The 17,196-nt window shown below is 44.7% G+C and overlaps 1 protein-coding gene across 1 annotated transcript in view; it reads left to right on the top strand.

The window, feature by feature from the left end:
- NCAPH2 (non-SMC condensin II complex subunit H2) overlaps positions 1–17,196 on the top strand; it is a 266,518-nt gene that overhangs the window by 106,800 nt on the left and 142,522 nt on the right. The window contains exon 10 of the mRNA XM_086918830.1: positions 9,949–10,058. Within this exon, the coding sequence (XP_086774956.1) occupies positions 9,949–10,058 (110 nt within the window). The remainder of the gene's footprint in view (positions 1–9,948; positions 10,059–17,196) is intronic.

Here is a 17,196-nt window from a genome sequence, read left to right as displayed (position 1 = left end):
AACACCCTTCGGTTCCGACACCAAAAGAAGTTCCGACACTGAAACATGTTTCGGTCCCAAAACCGAAACCAAAAGACGCACCGGCTCCGAAGCCGCACACGGTGCCGAAAACCCCACAGCCTGATTCTGAGGCCTCCGAGTCCACGAACATGCTTTCTAAGCCGAAAATGACACCTTTGGCGCCGAAATCTAAGCCACAGGACCCTCTAATACCTCCTAAGGCTAAAGACACTCGACAACCTACGCCGGCACTGAAAAAATCAGCGCCGAAGAAGGTTGCGCCTCAAGAGGGCCTTTTTTCGACCAGATCCTCAACAGAAAAAGATCTTCATCGACCTGAAAACCTATTCATGTTTGTGCCACACCACTCAAGAAGAGACTTGCAGCTACACCACCTACACCTGTGGTTCCTGCCAAAAAGGACTGTGCAACCTCTCCTCTGCACATTTCCTTTTCTGTCTCTCCTCCTTCTCCCGTTCCTCCCTATATTTCACCTCAAAACTCTCCTATACAATCTCCATCGTCACCACATTCACCACAGAATGGTGATGAATATGATTTAGGTGGAGGGGATGGGGAAGGAGACACTGCATACCCTGGAGGTGAGGGCACATGGATTTTCCCATACACAAAACCTGCTTCTGGGTGGGGTCTTCAATACCCTGCAATTGACCCTGATGTCCCTGAGTAAAGACAACAGCGGTCCTATGCAAGGAGGGATATAGTCAATAGGTAAATATAGACACAATGGAAACTATATTGTAAATTGACTTGCCCAGCCGGGCAGAGGTCTAATATTTAATTTAGAACCACAATATTAGGAGATACCTTCAACAATTTCTTGGAGATGGGCACAAGCCTATGCCCAGACATTTACAAATTATCATGGTTAGCGGAGTGGATAGAAGGTAGAGAAAGGTTTTTAGGCAAAAGCTATTGTTTTCTGTGCATATAACAATAACAGAATTCACATTTACACCATTACTTGAAATATAGTAACAGATGCACAACAGAGTATATGGTGTAGAAGTTGTCGACGGCGTTTCGATCCCATTACATAGTTACAGGGATCATCATCAGGACTGAGTAAAGCCTAATCATTCCTAGCCATGATAGCCTAAAGGAAAGGGGGGAGAAAAATAAGGAAGTTTGTCCAAAAGAGGACACATTTTAGTTATCGCTACACACTTACATTTGTAATTTAAACATAAGTGGCATTCAGTGTTGCCTTAAGGGCCTATAACAAGGCTTTGTGCACGAGAAGTGAAGTAAAAGAATTTAAAAACTTTGCTTTAAAGCTAATGCATTCATTCAACGTCCGTGTTTTTTCTTATTGTGCGTCTGTTGGCGCCTCAACCACTCCACGGGGTAAGTTCTTTTCTTACGCGCTTCACCACGAACGACCTGGACTCCCATTACCTTGTTAATGTTCCCTCTCGTAATTTTAGGAGATTGATCTCCGTGGCATACCTGCCTGAAACCCAACCCTGCCAGAAACGTAATCACCGTTTAAGCTGCCCGTTTAAATTGGGACTATCCGGTTCCTCCGCGGATGAGTTATTTAGCCAGCGCCCAATTTTTGATTCCTGTTTTCAGAACTAATTGATTACTTATAGACCCTCCGGTCCCTTTGCAGATAACGACTGCCCCCTACTCCCTGCCACCGGCCGGCACCCACTGTGTGCGCCTCGCCCAATGCGGGAAGCTTGTAGATTGCTTGGTAGGCGATCGCGACCCCTCACTTCTCACCGATAACCGAGTTACTTCTTTAGTACCGAGTACGTGCCGCTCTTTCTTCGCCGAAGTATAAGTCCCTGTGCGTTACATGCATGTTATGCACGCCTTAGGACACGCACCCATCACTACTGCAGGATCTCGCCAAAACTCTGGTGTTTAGCACACGGCCTGGGCACCAACTAGGCACACGGCAGTATGAAGGTCATTATTCTCTCTCAGGCACAATAAGAAAAAAACACGGACGTTGAATGAATGCATTAGCTTTAAAGCAAAGTTTTTAAATTCTTTTACTTCACTTCTCGTGCACAAAGCCTTGTTATAGGCCCTTAAGGCAACACTGAATGTCACTTATGTTTAAATTACAAATGTAAGTGTGTAGCGATAACTAAAATGTGTCCTCTCTTGGACAAACTTCCTTATTTTTCTCCCCCCTTTCCTTTAGGCTATCATGGCTAGGAATGATTAGGCTTTACTCAGTCCTTATGATGATCCCTGTAACTATGTAATGGGATCGAAACGCCGTCAACAACTTCTACACCATATACTCTGTTGTGTATCTGTTACTATATTTCAAGTAATGGTGTAAATGTGAATTCTGTTATTGCTATATGCACAGAAAACAATAGCTTTTGCCTAAAAACCTTTCTCTACCTTCTATCCACTCCGCTAACCATGACAATTTGTAAACGTCTGGGCACAGGCTTGTGCCCATCTCCAAGAAATTGTTGAAGGTATCTCCTAATATTGTGGTTCTATATTAAATATTAGACCTCTGCCCGGCTGGGTAAGTCAATTTACAATATAGTTTCCATTGTGTCTATATTTACCTATTGACTATATCCCTCCTTGCATAGGACCGCTGTTGTGTTTATTCATATGTTCCCCGAGGTCCTGTGCTGACTCGATTGGGTGCCCTTGTTGTTTTTTTATAACCTGATGTCCCTGAGGCACCCTAATACCCATCTAAACCTTCTCCTCCTGAGAATACTATTGGGTTTTGCCAGCTGATCAGCAGAGCTGCTACATACCATAGTGTCCCCATGCATTCTGAGGCCATTGAGGAAGATTTTCTCTTAGATACTTTTGAGCAGACTCAGAGATCCGCTCAAATTCTTCCCATGATCAAAGGGGTGGTTAAGCATGCTACTGAGGTCTTTAAAGATCCTGTCCGTACCAGAATCTTAAACCCCAGAATTGAAAAGAAATATAGACCTGCACTATCAGACCCAGTCTATATTAAAGGACACCTACCACTAGACTCATTAGTGGTGTCCAACGCACGTAAAAGGGCCAATTCTCAGACCTCTGGTGAAGCACCCCCACTTGACAAAGAATCCAAGATTGATGCGTCCGGCAAGAGAATAGCTGCGCAGGCTTCCAATGTATGGCGCATAGCTAATACGCAAGCCCTCCTCTCTCGCTATGATAGGGCTCACTACGACCAATTGGAGAAATTGCTTGAACACCTCCCAGATCAGTACAAAGATCAAGCTACTGACCTCATACAGGAAGGCAAGTTAATATCTAACGCTTCCATCAAATGCGCACTAGATGCCGCAGACACAGCATCTAGGGCTGTTAATACCAGTGTCGTTCTTAATAGACATGCGTGGCTACGTATTTCAGGGTTAAAACAGGAAGTACAAACCACCATTTTGAACCAGCCCCTTAACCAAAACCAGTTATTTGGTCCAGAGGTAGACCCTACCCTCGAAAAAATGAAAAAAGACACGGACACTGCCAAGTCTAAGGGGGTCTTACAGTCTACCCCAGCTCGAGGCTCCTTTCGTCGCTCCTTTTTACAGAGGTGGCTCCAAACAAACTGGAACAGACACTAACACGTCTTTCAAGACACAAACCTCCTCTACCAAGAGTTACTATAGAGGAGGATACAGAGGCAATAATACCAAGGGCAAAGGTAGAGGTAATAACAACACTCGAGCCTCTTCCGCCCCTAAGCAATGACTTCCCTATGCTCCCCCCGCAGCATTCCACTCCTGTAGGGGGCAGACTAACACAGTTCCTGCCTGTCTGAAACTCCATTACAACAGACAAGTGGGTAAGACCGATTATCCAACATTGCTACTGCCTAGAACTTACAGCTACGGCTCCACACATACCTCCCAGACAGCGTCCAATGTCTACCGATCATCTAGCTCTGCTCCAGCAAGAGGTCTTATCTCTTCTACAGAAGGGTGCAATTCACATAGTTCCTTTACAGGAACGAGGGACAGGGGTTTACTCGCTGTACTTTCAAATTCCCAAAAAGGACGGGACCCTGAGACAGATTCTAGACCTCAGGCCCCTCAACCATTACATACAATCAGATTATTTTCATATGATCACTCTGCAACAAGTGCTTCCAGTGCTACAATAGGGAGACTTCCTTTCTACACTGGATCTGAAAGACGACTACTTTCACATCGCTATACATCCTGCTCACAGGAAATTCCTATGGTTTGTACTGGAAGGCCAGCACTATCAGTTCACAGTCCTTCCATTTGGAGTGACAACGGCACCAAGAGTATTCACAAAGTGCCTAGCAGTCGTAGCAGCACATCTGCGAAGACAATAGATCCATGTCTTCCCTTATCTAGACGATTGGCTCATAAAGGCTAAATCCTCCTGTCAGTGCGTTACACACACACATCAGACGATCCAAACGTTGCACGTCTTAGGGTTTACGATAAACTACACCAAGTCGCACCTAGAGCCTTTGCACGTACACCAGTATCTAGGGGCTACAATAGACACAACTACAGCTCCAGCTTATCCCAGTCCAGCCAGGATACAGAGCATTCAAAACCTAGTTGCTGTCTTTCAACACCAACAATCTCTCCCAGCCAGAGTGTTCATGAAACTCATAGGCATGATGGCATCTTGCATCTTCATAGTTCCACACGCAAGATTGCAAATGCCTCCGTTACAAGAGTGTCTAGCACGACAGTGGAACCAAGCTCACGGTCAATTAACAGACCTGGTGTTGGTGGACAGCCGCACACATCGCTCTCTGCAGTGGTGGAACACCAACAACCTGACACCTCACAGACCCCCTTCCTGCTAACGCTGTAAAAGACTTTATCCCATTGCTCCTCCCACACTGGACCAAAATTATTAACAGTTCACTTCAACAAGGTCTCATCCCCGACTCCCTCAAAGTGGGACAAGTCACGCCTATACTCAAGAAAGCAACAGCAGACCCTACTGACCTAAACAATTACCGTCCTATTACCAATATTCCCACCCAAGCCAAACTGTTGGAAAATGCGTACAACTCCAATTGACAAAACACATTGATCAGTTTGACCTTCTCAACCCTCATCAATCAGGCTTCCAAACAGGGCACAGTACTGAAACTGCCATGACACACATAATAGACGACGCCCTCCAAATCCTAGATCAAGACGACACCTGCCTCCTCATCCTACTTGATCTCTCCTCAGCATTTGACACCGTCAAACACGAGAACTTACTCGAGCTGTTAAACACCAGAATGGGTCTATCTGGTACTGTTCTCAAGTGGTTCACTTCCTTCCTGCATAACCGGTCTCAGAAATTCAAAAGCAACAACTTGATGTCCCCACCGGTGCCTGTAACATTAGGCGTCCCACAAGGATCTTCCCTATCCCCAACATTGTTCAACCTAGTCATGGAACCTCTCACCACCTTGTTACAAGCATCTAATGTTCACTTTCACATGTACGCCGAAGACACCCAACTATATCTCAAATTACAATCCCCAGAAGACATCAAACTCCTGAACTCAACGCTCAGAAACACCCAATCACGGCTTGCCGATAACCACCTCAAACTCAATGTCTGAAAACGGAGTTCCTTCTGATCTCACCTCCCGCGAAAATCTCCACCACTCAAACTTGGCTCAAGCACCTAACTGCACTCAATGTCCAACCTACCATCGTGGACTCAGCGAAATCTTTAGGCATAACACTGGACACCAATCTCAACATGCAGCAGCATATCAGCAAGGCAACTAAGGGAGCTAATTCCCAAATCAATACCTTGAGGAAACTTAAACCCTTCCTCCCAGCCAAGGACTTCCAAACTGCAGTACAAGCCCTAGTCATTCCTCGCATAGACTACGGAAGCGTCGCCCTCCGTGGACTCCCCCTATCTACAACTGCACCCCTAAGAGCCTCTCTGAACGCTGCAGCGTGACTCATCACTGGATCAAAAAAACACTCGCATATTTCCCCTGACTTAAAATCCCTGAACTGGCTGCCTTTTGAAGCCAGAATACATCTGAAAATTGCCTGCATGACACACAGGGCTGTACACCACAACTCACCCGGCTACCTCACTCAGAAGCTGACAATATCTGGTGGCTCAAGAACCACTAGAAGCACAAAAAATCTTCTTCTGAAACCTCGAAGATTCCGGAAGGAAAAAACATATAAACGTTCCTTTTCAGGAATGGCACCCAGAATCTGGAATACACTCCCTCCGGAAACCAGACTTATCTCCTCCAATGCATTTTTTAAGAAAGAAGTAAAAGCTATCCTCATGGCTAAATTCACCTGAAGTTTTACTTTGGATCTATTTGAGACACTGCACCCATTTGTATTATTTGTTTATCTGATTGTCTATTTGTTCCATTGGTTTATCTGATTGACTATGCTCCTTCATGTACCTACCATATTTTGCTACTTTTCTGTAAAGCGCTCTGATATCTGCAAAGATCTTGTTCGCGCTATATGAAACTTCCAAAATAAAGGGGCGGCCGTTCCTAGACCCAGTTCCACAAGTAGTGCCCACAACAAACGCATCCCTCACAGGATGGGGCGCCCATCTCCTACAACATACCACTCGGGGTCAATGGACCGCTCAACAGCGGCTACTCCATATCAACCATCTCGAGCTGCTAGCAATATTTCTAGCACTCCAGTCCTTCCAACTTCACGTGCAAGGCAAGGCTGTCCTCATCCGGACGGACAATATGACAGCCATGTACTATATTCAAAAACAGGGGGGGACACACTCTCTGCAACTGTCCCAGCTCGCACAAGACATTTGGAGATGGGCCATTCCTCAAAACATACATCTGTTAGCCGAACACCTTCCAGGAGTTCACAATCAGATAGCAGATCTGTTGAGTCGGCAGTCACAACAGATTCACGAATGGGAATTGCATCCACAAGTTCTTCAGTCATTCTTCCAACAGTGGGGTCATCCACACATAGACCTGTTTGCCACCCACGAAAATACAAAATGCCCAGCCTTCGCTGCCAGGTTTCCACACCCACGGTCCGAAGGCAATGCAATATGGATGAACTGGTCAGGCAGATTTGCGCACGCTTTTCCGCCTCCCACTAATTCCATTAGTGGTGCGCAAGCTCCGACAACAGTCTCTCAAACTAATCCTTGTAGCTCCCACGTGGACACAACAACCGTGGTTCACCACGCTGTTGGAACTCTCTCTAGTTCCACACCAAAAGCTGCAGCTCACTCCATCTCCGTTAACACAGAACCATGGCAAAATCAGGCACCCAGACCCGCACCAACTGAATCTAGCGATCCGGCTCCTGAAGTCCTAGAGTTTGGTTACTTAAACCTACCACCGGACTGTATGGCCATTATTAAAGAAGCCAGGAAACCCACTACCAGAGCGTGTTACGCTGCTAAATGGAAAAGATTCGCAATTTATTGCACAAATAACCAAATTGACCCCCTGGATGCTTCCATCCAGAATATCATTTGTTACCTTCTACATCTACAAAGGTCTAATTTAGCATATTCTTCCATACGCCTGCACCTTGCAGCAATTGCAGATTATTTACAGAACAGACATCTGTCTCTCTTCAGAGTTCCCGCGATTAGAGCATTCATGGAAGGCTTAAAAAGGATAATCCCACCCAGGTTGCCTCCTTCTCATGTGTGGAACTTAAATCTTGTCCTTACCAGACTTATGGGACCCCCTTTCGAGCCCCTACATAGATGCGATCTGCAATTCCTAACGTGGAAAACTGCTTTCCTTGTTGCTATTACCTCTCTCAGAAGAGTAAGTGAAATACAAGCTTTCACTATACAAGAACCATTTTCCCAAATACATCCTAACAAAGTGGTTCTTTGACCTAATCCAACATTTCTCCCAAAAGTTGTCACTTCTTTTCACCTCAATCAGTCTGTCGAGCTACCTGTGTTTTTCCAAAACCCAGACTCACTAGCAGAAAGGGCTTTACACACCCTAGATGTTAAAAGAGCTCTACTCTACTATACCGACTGAACTAAATCGTTTCGAAAAACTAAACAACTGTTTGTCGCTTTCTCTCCTCCTCACAAAGGCAACCCCATCTCCAAAGGCGGGATTGCCCGGTGGATTGTAAAGTGTATACAAATATGCTATATAAAAGCTAAACGTACACTAACAGTTCATAGAGCGCTCTCCACTCGAAAAATAAGATCCTCTATGGCTTTCTTAGGAAATATATCACTAGAGGACATATGCAAGGCAGCTACATGGTCTACACCACACACCTTCACTAAACACTATTGTGTTGATGTGCATGCCAAGCAGCAAGCTGCAGTAGGCCAAACTCTCTTTCAAACTACTGCAACGGATACAGGTGACCACCGCTAGAGGGGATACTGCTGCATAATCAATGCACAGTGTACTATCTGCAGCTCATATGCCTTGAACGGAAAATGCTACTTACCAGTATGCATCTGTTCTTGGCATGTAGAGCTGCAGATTAGTACCCTCCCTCCCGCCTCCCGGGACTTGTATCCGTTCCAGTTTTCATCTTACTTAGATGCACACACATGGACATCCTTCTTTCTTTACTTTTACTGACTCCATCATTTCCCATCATGGCGAAAAACAATCTGAGGATAGAGCCGATGCCCATGCGCAGTATTGTCCTAGGGAGGAGTCACCTGTTGAGACTAACAAAGACTTCTTCCAAGAAGACAACAACCTGCAATCATCCAAGCCCAACACCAGGTGGTGATCTAATGCACAGTGTACTAATCTGCAGCTCTACATGCCAAGAACAGATGCATACTGGTAAGTAGCATTTTCCATTGTGATAGATAAAGATTAAGTACTTATCGGAGAAAGAGATGGGAAGGAGATGGAGTATGGTGGAAGAGGACAAGAGGTGAGATGTCTGAAACAAATGTCAATGGAGATATCAATAAACAAGAAGATATGAACAAACAAGATAGTTGTAAATGAGGATAAAGGTGGCCAGCAAGGTGAAAGACCCATGACAAATGTAGAGGTTGAAATGGCAACGGATCAGTGCTACAGGAGGGGAATAGGAGGAGTAACTGAGGGAAAAAATGGACACAGGCAAACCTGGAAAGAGGACTGAACAGAAGTGGGGCAATGTTGGTAAAGAGATACGGATGGAAATTACAAAAGGTGGAAAATAGATGAGCTGTGGAAAATTGAAGTGATGGGAGGATGGAGAAATGTGGGGTGAGAGCTAGGGGAAAGGAGAGCACCTGAGGTAGATGAAGAGTCACAAGAAGAGAACGATTTGCTTTACTATTCTTAATGTGTATGAATATTTAGCCCAGTGGTGATAATGTAAAACACAAGAGTGAACACTGGAGAGAGACCTATTTGTTTTTTGGTTTCTTCAGTCCTTCTTTTTTTGGTTCAAAAAGCAATGACTATATAAAACTCTTTCATTGTTCTTGAGATTTACCCTCATTCTTAGCAACATTCTTTTTTTACCGTTGGCAAACAGGCATTCATCCGTATTTTGCACCCATGAACCAATCAGTGAGCACATGGAATTTTTGACTTTCCTGTGCCAGAATCTTATAACTTAAACCTTATTTAAAACATGTGCCCATTATTTTGGGAAACTCCAAAGTTGTTCCTTGCAAGTCAGCCTGATCAGTGAAACCCTTGATAAATATTATTATATGTTTGAGCAAATAGCATTTGATGATATTGAGGTCACCAAGAATTTTACTTGATCAGGCATTAGAACGATCACCACGGGTATGATTTTCAAAAGGGAATATAACACCTTAAAGAGATTGAACTCAGAAAGGTGCTTCTAAAAACGACAGGTAGATCCAGAAAAGTACTTCTAAAAATCACAGGTAGTAGGAGTCGGCACAGAGATGTGGCAGAGAGCTGGCACAAAGTACATGATTATGGCTAGTCTGGAGATGTCTAAATTCTACCCGTGACTGACTTTACTGCCTCTGCTTATCGTTTTATTGGGTTTGATTCAGTTAATGAAGATGTTGGTGGCGAAGGAGGGAATTTCATACCTTTGGATGAGCACCATGAATTGGATGTAGAGATGGACCCTGTGTGCGATGAGCACATTGAGCGGCAAAAGGTAATGTAGTGACTCTACACTTGATGGATACATTGTTATGGACTTTTGTTGAAGCTTGCATGCCCCAAACCTAATTGTTTGTTGCACTTTTTACCGTGTTAGACACTATTAAAAAATTCAGACATTTCTCTAGCAATCGGATTAGAATCCTTTTAGTTTTGTGATTTTTAAATCTAACAGTCCATCAGTTTTCCTTTCTCAAATATTTGCTTATGTTGATTGAAAGAGAACACAAGACTACTCTGTGTGGTACTCGTACATCTTATTTCCTGTCACTTATACACATGTAATATGTTTCTGATGGATATTTCTAACCGCACATTCCTCACATTGTGAATATCCACTGTCACCAGAATGGATCAGGTCGAATTTACTGCATAGACACAGTGTGCCTGGAGGTGGCGTCATGCAGTTCAATGTTGCTCTTGTTCCACTACAGAAGTGATAGTCTGAGTCGCATGTATGCGCCACCATTGCGCACTTGACATTTGTTCCTTTCTTTCTGCGCCTTCCTGTGTGAATACAGAGAAAACTTTGTATCCTTTTCTCATCTGCTGACAAGCATTTTTAAAAAAAATCATTTTTTTCAGTGTGATTGCAAACATGTAAACCAACCCCCTGAAGCACCACAGCAGACAAACTCAGCCAGTAATGTCTAGCAAATTACAAAGGATAGTTGCGCCTAGATGTAGTGCAAGAAGACTTCCAGCATTGGTGAAAAGCCTGGCTTGATCCGTCGCCAAGAACACACAATGTCTGCTCTTTTGCATGTTGGGAGTTCCAAAGAAGGCTTTCTTTCTGGGAGACACATCAGCCTAGAATAGAGCACGGAACTCCTGTACGCCTTTCCACCTCTGCCTCTCCAGCTTCGAGTTCTATCAGAAAATCAGGTCCATGTCATCTCAGTGGCTCCCCATTCGTCCAGGAGAGTGTTGTGCTCAAAATCTTGGCCATTGGCATCTGTCCTTCGATCAACCTGCCACTCCCGAAAGATCTTCGGTTACAGCAGCAGAGCAGGATCTTGCACCTGGACCTGCTTAATGTGCACCTTTGTGCATGGAGATTTAGTGGATATCCTCCTTGCTGCAAGCCCTCATCCTTGCTGCTAGGAGTCCTTCTAAAAAGTTTGATTACGCCTGTCGCTGGTAAAGTTTATGGTCTGGTGTGGCACCCGTAATACAGACCCATTGCAGGCTAAACTCCTTGAAGTATTGTTCCTTGTTTTGCAGTAGACACAGTAAGTTATTTGTTGACTCTTTTGTCCATTTAGCATTTGCCAGACCAGCCATCCTTGTTTACGTCGCCTGTTTTTATTCGATTTTCTAAAGACTTAACTCATGTCGTCTACCCCCCCAATCGTTTTCTGATGCCATAGTGGCATCTTCATTTGGTCTTCCTTTTTCTCATGCATGTCTCATTTGAACAAATGCACAGCTACCTATGACGTATCTCATCACAACAGTCTTTTTTGTGAGTGAGCTGAGGCTCTTTTAGTCCAATCACTTTTTTTCTAAGCACACTGGTATGCGGGCTATTTATGTCTTTTTGATGAAGGTTGTGACTCCTTTTCATGTCAGACAGTCTATCCGTGTTCCAACATTCTTCTTTCATTGATTAAGTCAAAGACCAACATGTAGACTACTATCATCTCTTTGTGGTAAAGTAAGTTAAGGCAGTAGATAAAAACACCTTATCAAGATTGATAGACCTCTGCATTAAGATGTGCTAGGCTTTGGCTAAGAAGCAGCTTCCAGAAGGTCTGGGGGCTCATGCCACCAGAGCCACAGCTGTTACCACTACGTTGGCATGTGGAGTTGCCCGTTCTGGATATCTGTCAGGCCACAACAAGTGTGTAATTGCACATGTATATGAGGCACTACTGCTGAGTTTAACAGGAAGGGCGTTTCACCCATTTAGTCCTGCAGGATCTGTTGGTATGAACCATTCCAGAGACCCACCACTTTGGTAGGTACTGCTTTGGTATCTTTTCACAAGTTACAGAATATGTGTTCTGAAGTATTCATCTGAAGAATAAGTTTCTTACCTTTTAGTAATGCTCTTTCTGATGGATACTCTGTGTAACCGTAGGTTCCTCACCACCCGCCCTCCTCTTAGTTCTGTGAATTTTTTTTTCTAACATCCAAAAAGGTCCCAAGTTACAGATGTGCACACTGGCACATCTTATTGTTTGTCTGAATCCGTGTCCAACTGTGCGGTTAGTGCCAAGAAAGAAATTAACACCAGCATGCAGGGGTGGCTCTTATATGTGGGTCCAACTGTCCCTTCCTAAACAAGGTGAACACGGAACCACATGACCCTACCATTTGGCACATTGGACTATGCTTTAAATCTTGCTGATCCAGTCTGGCACCTGGGATTATTCACAAGGTGAGGAATCTGCAGTTAGAGTATCCAACAGAAACGGCTTTACCAAAGATAAATAACATGGCTTTGAACAAAAGGAGGCTCAAGTTTGTATGCACTGTAAGCCCACGCCCCAGCCTCCAATGTTCTATTTTGTTTCTGTGATTCGATCAATTTTTCTCTTTTTCTCTGCTTCTCTGCTTCGCTGATTGGATTCACTGTGCTTCATGTCTGAGAGCTTTCATATATTATTTACATACTTGTTCCATGTCAGCCCTTTCTAGATTCCAAATCGCTGCCACTGTACCCTTGTTTTAATGACCGCAAGAGTTAAGAATGTCTCAGTTTGACCCCCAAAAGCACTGCCTGCTGTGTCTTGAGATATATATATTTTCCGAAGGCACTTCACGAGTCGGTATCACATTAGACCCTGTGCAGTCACCGTAAATTTCTGTTTTCTTACTCTCCTTTTTTAGGTCTTGTCCTATTCCACTCCGCAAGGAATGAATAGGATGAGACTATTGGGGCTAAACTAAGCTCTGAAAAATGCGGATTTCCAGAAGTGCATGTGGTCTCGTGAACGCGCTTCTATCTGCCTGCCTCGCATCACCACATGAAAGCCATTTGTTGCTTATTCTCACTTCTTTCACGGCCGCGAGGCCGTGCGTGCTTCAAAGGGATCCGCTCACTTCTCCTCCCCCCTCGCCTAGAGCTTCACATTTCAAAGAGCTCCCCCCACCTCCTCTGCCCTGCCCCACTCGGACTGTCGTCTTCCGCGCATGCCCAGATGTGTGCTCATCCCCACTAATTCTCTGTGACTGCTCAGATCTGCCACTCATGACTCAGCAATCTGAAAGGCATGCTCAGATTTGCCCCATCGCTTCGCAATCTACCAGGGTGTGAGACCCTTGTGCAATTAAGAACGGATGATTACAAACAGGTGATAGGCACATTCGCTGCAGTGCAGCCACCCACACGCCATGATCCTCGTGACTTGATGATTTTTTTTTAACTCAGTTTTTGGAAGGGCATGGAGACAGGAGTATTTCATCATTCACTGAGAGGCCAAGCATCAAATGGGCACGGGTTCTGTACTTTTTCCGCCACCTGAATGCATGTAATTTCCACAAGAGGTAACTAAATTAGAGCAGCAGTCGCTGTCAGCAACGGCATGCGTAACTTGTTTCATCGTGTGTGTGTGCGTGTGTGTCTCCCATGCGTGTGTGTGTGTGTGTGCCATGCACCAGTTATATAGATCCGGATATGCACACGATTCTCAGAAAATAGTATTTTTAAAATTTATTTTTATTGATTTTCAGAGAGAACCAAAAAACATGTTGCATACAATGCATGCAGTGCGTTAATTCTCGTGTCAGTATTATCACAAGTGAGCAGCAAACATAATATATCATAACCTATACCTTCTTTTGTGCTGCCTGACTGCAGGTGTATGGACCGAGTATGTGTGTCTGGGTGTGGAAACCGCGCTGTGTTAGGTTGTGTGTATGAGCATGTCTGGGTGCAGAGGTAGGTGATATCTTACTTGCTATACTTTGATCCCCTGCCCCCCCCCCCCCCCGCCATGCAATGCCGAGAGCTTGTTGCTCTTCCGTCTTCTTTCCCTCCCACCCTCCAGCTGCTCTTCGCTCACTCTCGGGCTGCAGATTCCCACCCCCCCACCTCTCATCATCGTAGCGTCAATGGTTCGATGATGTCATTAACATCTACGTCAGCATAATATAATAATGACAGGGTTTAGAACTTGAAAAAAAATGCTACATCCTTTAGCCATAGAATGAAGGCACGTATGTACCTCACGTCGTCTTCCGGTTCCCTTCCATTGATCACCCATTCTTCAGTTTCCCCACATCCTCACGTGCACCTCCACACCTAATATCCTCCAGTTTTCAGCGATGCCCCTTCCCTCCTGCAAGTGCTACACATGAATTCTTCATACAGTATTTCAGAACCGCTCCTAGGCAATTCTCACGCCAAGCAAGTATTTTTGGAATGACTTTTTTTTGCCCATTGTTAAATATCACAAACAAGGCTGCAGTTTATGCTAATAGGGAGCGTTATTAATAGCACAGAGGGCCGTGGATGGAGTCACAAGGAAGCATGCCACATCCAGCGCACTTTACACGTTTTCGTTTTACAAAATACCGCTTTTTGACGATTTCTTAATCTAACGGAAAAAGCTACACTCTACGCTAATATGAAGCTCTGTTGCGCTCCCTTCCTTCCTTGAGTGATATTGTACTAAATGGGACATGCGTCCCTTTTATTTGAATAAACATACAGGGAGTGCTCCAAAACCAAAATGCTATTTTGCTTTCATAGCAATAACTCCATGCATCAGCGCAAACCCTTCCTTCGAGGGCCCTAGGGAAATTGCCACAAAGAGCTCCAGAGGAAGTCCCAGGGGCTTATGCCACTTCCAGCAGGTGATATTTTCTTGCCGAAACGTTACATATATTTAAATTATCACTTATTACTTATTTCTAAATATTACTAACAAATGTGTACCCTACCCTACTACACAGCTCTGTTATTAGCACACAATGCTCCAAATAAAGTCACAAGTACTCAGCCACATTCAATACAGTTTACACATATTCTTTTTAAACAATACCACTTTTAACAGCTTTTTAAAATTAGGGATAAAACATCAGGGACGCTAATACGGTGCTCAAATACATCCGCTGGAGTCACAAAAGATCACGTCACATTCATCGCACCAGACTTCATTGAAATGCGCTCCACTCACTCTCTGCCCTGCCCCCAACCCCCCCACCAGGCTCTTGAAGCGCGACGCTTCGCCAGCGCTTCCCTCCCGCTCGTTCACTACTGCCCCCCCCCACGATTTCAAAGCAATGCGCTTTCAGCCCTATCACTCCCCCTCCCACCTCCCAAAAAGCATCGAGCCATGAAGACTTGTTTCACTTAACAGCTCTCTGCTGTCGGTCTTTCACCCCCTCGAGCGTTTTCGGTGCGGCACTGAACTGCACAGACGCACGCTAATAGCAGTGGCCATGTTTTAAGATGATGTGAACATCGCTTTACTTTCTTATCAACCATCTCCAACCACCCCCACGCACGGACAACACCGAAGGGCTCACATGCTAACAAACACACTGAAAAAACGCAGCCATACTGGAATAAACGTAACGCCACAGCACCACTCAACTCCACAGCGCCACTCAACGCCACAGCGCCACTCAACGCCACAGCGCCACTCAACGCCACTCAGCGCCACAGCGCCACTCAACGCCACAGCGCCACTCAACGCCACAGCGCCACTCAACGCCACAGCGCCACTCAACGCCACAGCACCACTCAACGCCACAGCACCACTCAGCACCACTGAAGGCCACAGCATCACTCAGCACCACTGAAGGCCACAGCATCAATCAGCACCACTGAAGGCCACAGCATCACTCAGCACCATTGAAGGCCAAAGCATCACTCTGTGCAACCATTCAACAACAACTGGTTCTAATATGTTCTCTCAATGTTTCAAGCTTTATTACAAATGTCACAAAAAGATGTTAATATTTCACTTCTGTTCTTGGATTTTCATCACAATAAAATACACTGAACATAATCTTCCAAAAACTTATTTACAAAAGTTTAAGCTATTGCCATTATAAATTACAATAACTTTTATTTAAGTATTAATTATTAAAAAAAATAAAAGCCATTGTTATTCGTAATATTAATACATATAAGTCCTGTAAACACAACACATATTGCATTACAAATGTTATAGGTGTCACGTTTGCGAAAGTTAAAACTATTGGCATTGTAAATGACAAAGCTATTAATATCGCAAGTTTCAAAAGCAACACATAAATAAAATATTTGTCATTTACAATACCAATAGCTCAAACTTTCCTAATGCGAGACCTATTGCATTGCAAATGCTTGTTTACCATTGTCTGAGTTCCCATATGTACTAAACCACTTGGATTACGGGCACTGGCCCGTCATAGTACTTTTAAAGTAACAACCAGACCAGGACCATCTCACGCTTACAAGGCATTGGCATTAACCAAGAAACACTCATACGCGATCATTCAAAGATACCGAGACCATGGTAGTAGCAACTTGAACAGATTTCCACAGTGGTATTTCCACAGCCATCCATGTATTGTGAGTTTCCACATACATAGATTAGAAACCACCAGGGGGATTTTACATTTGGGCACCCGCGACCGACATAACTAGGAAGAGGTCGCTGCAACTTTACCACGCAATTATCGTGCGTTATCATCAAGTGGTACACATAGTGGAGAAGTGTGGCTCAATGGTTAGAGCGGCAGACCTTGATGCAGAGTGCTGGCCAGGGACCAGGGTTCAATTCCCGCCTCGGCGGGATCAGGCTTAAATTCCTCTGACCGGATATTCTCGCCTCAGTGCCGAATCTAAGCATGGGCCCCACGCTGCAACTCTGGGCAATAGCATGCTTAGTCTCCACAACGGCCCCCGATACACAAGGGATGCCTGGTTTCACCATGGGATGCCCAGAAGTGGACACCTCACAAGGAAAAGCCAGGAGGGGTTCCCTTGTGGTAGGAGTACAAGCGCCGGGATGCTTACGGGTTACTGTTCGCTCTATACAAATACAACACATTTACATTTACATTTACATTGATTTCCAAGTCTGATTTTTCATATAGGAACCTGGGGACCAGGCAGTACGTAAGATTGTTATTGCACGAGGGTATGAGGTCACATCATCGTACACACCTCTGAAACACAGCATTGGGCACAT

Source organism: Lissotriton vulgaris, chromosome 1_1, assembly GCF_964263255.1.
Source record: "Lissotriton vulgaris chromosome 1_1, aLisVul1.2, whole genome shotgun sequence".
NCBI classification, from domain to species: Eukaryota; Metazoa; Chordata; class Amphibia; order Caudata; family Salamandridae; genus Lissotriton; species Lissotriton vulgaris.
The sequence above is the reverse complement of the archived record's forward strand: the minus strand, read 5'-3'. Positions and strand labels throughout refer to the sequence as shown.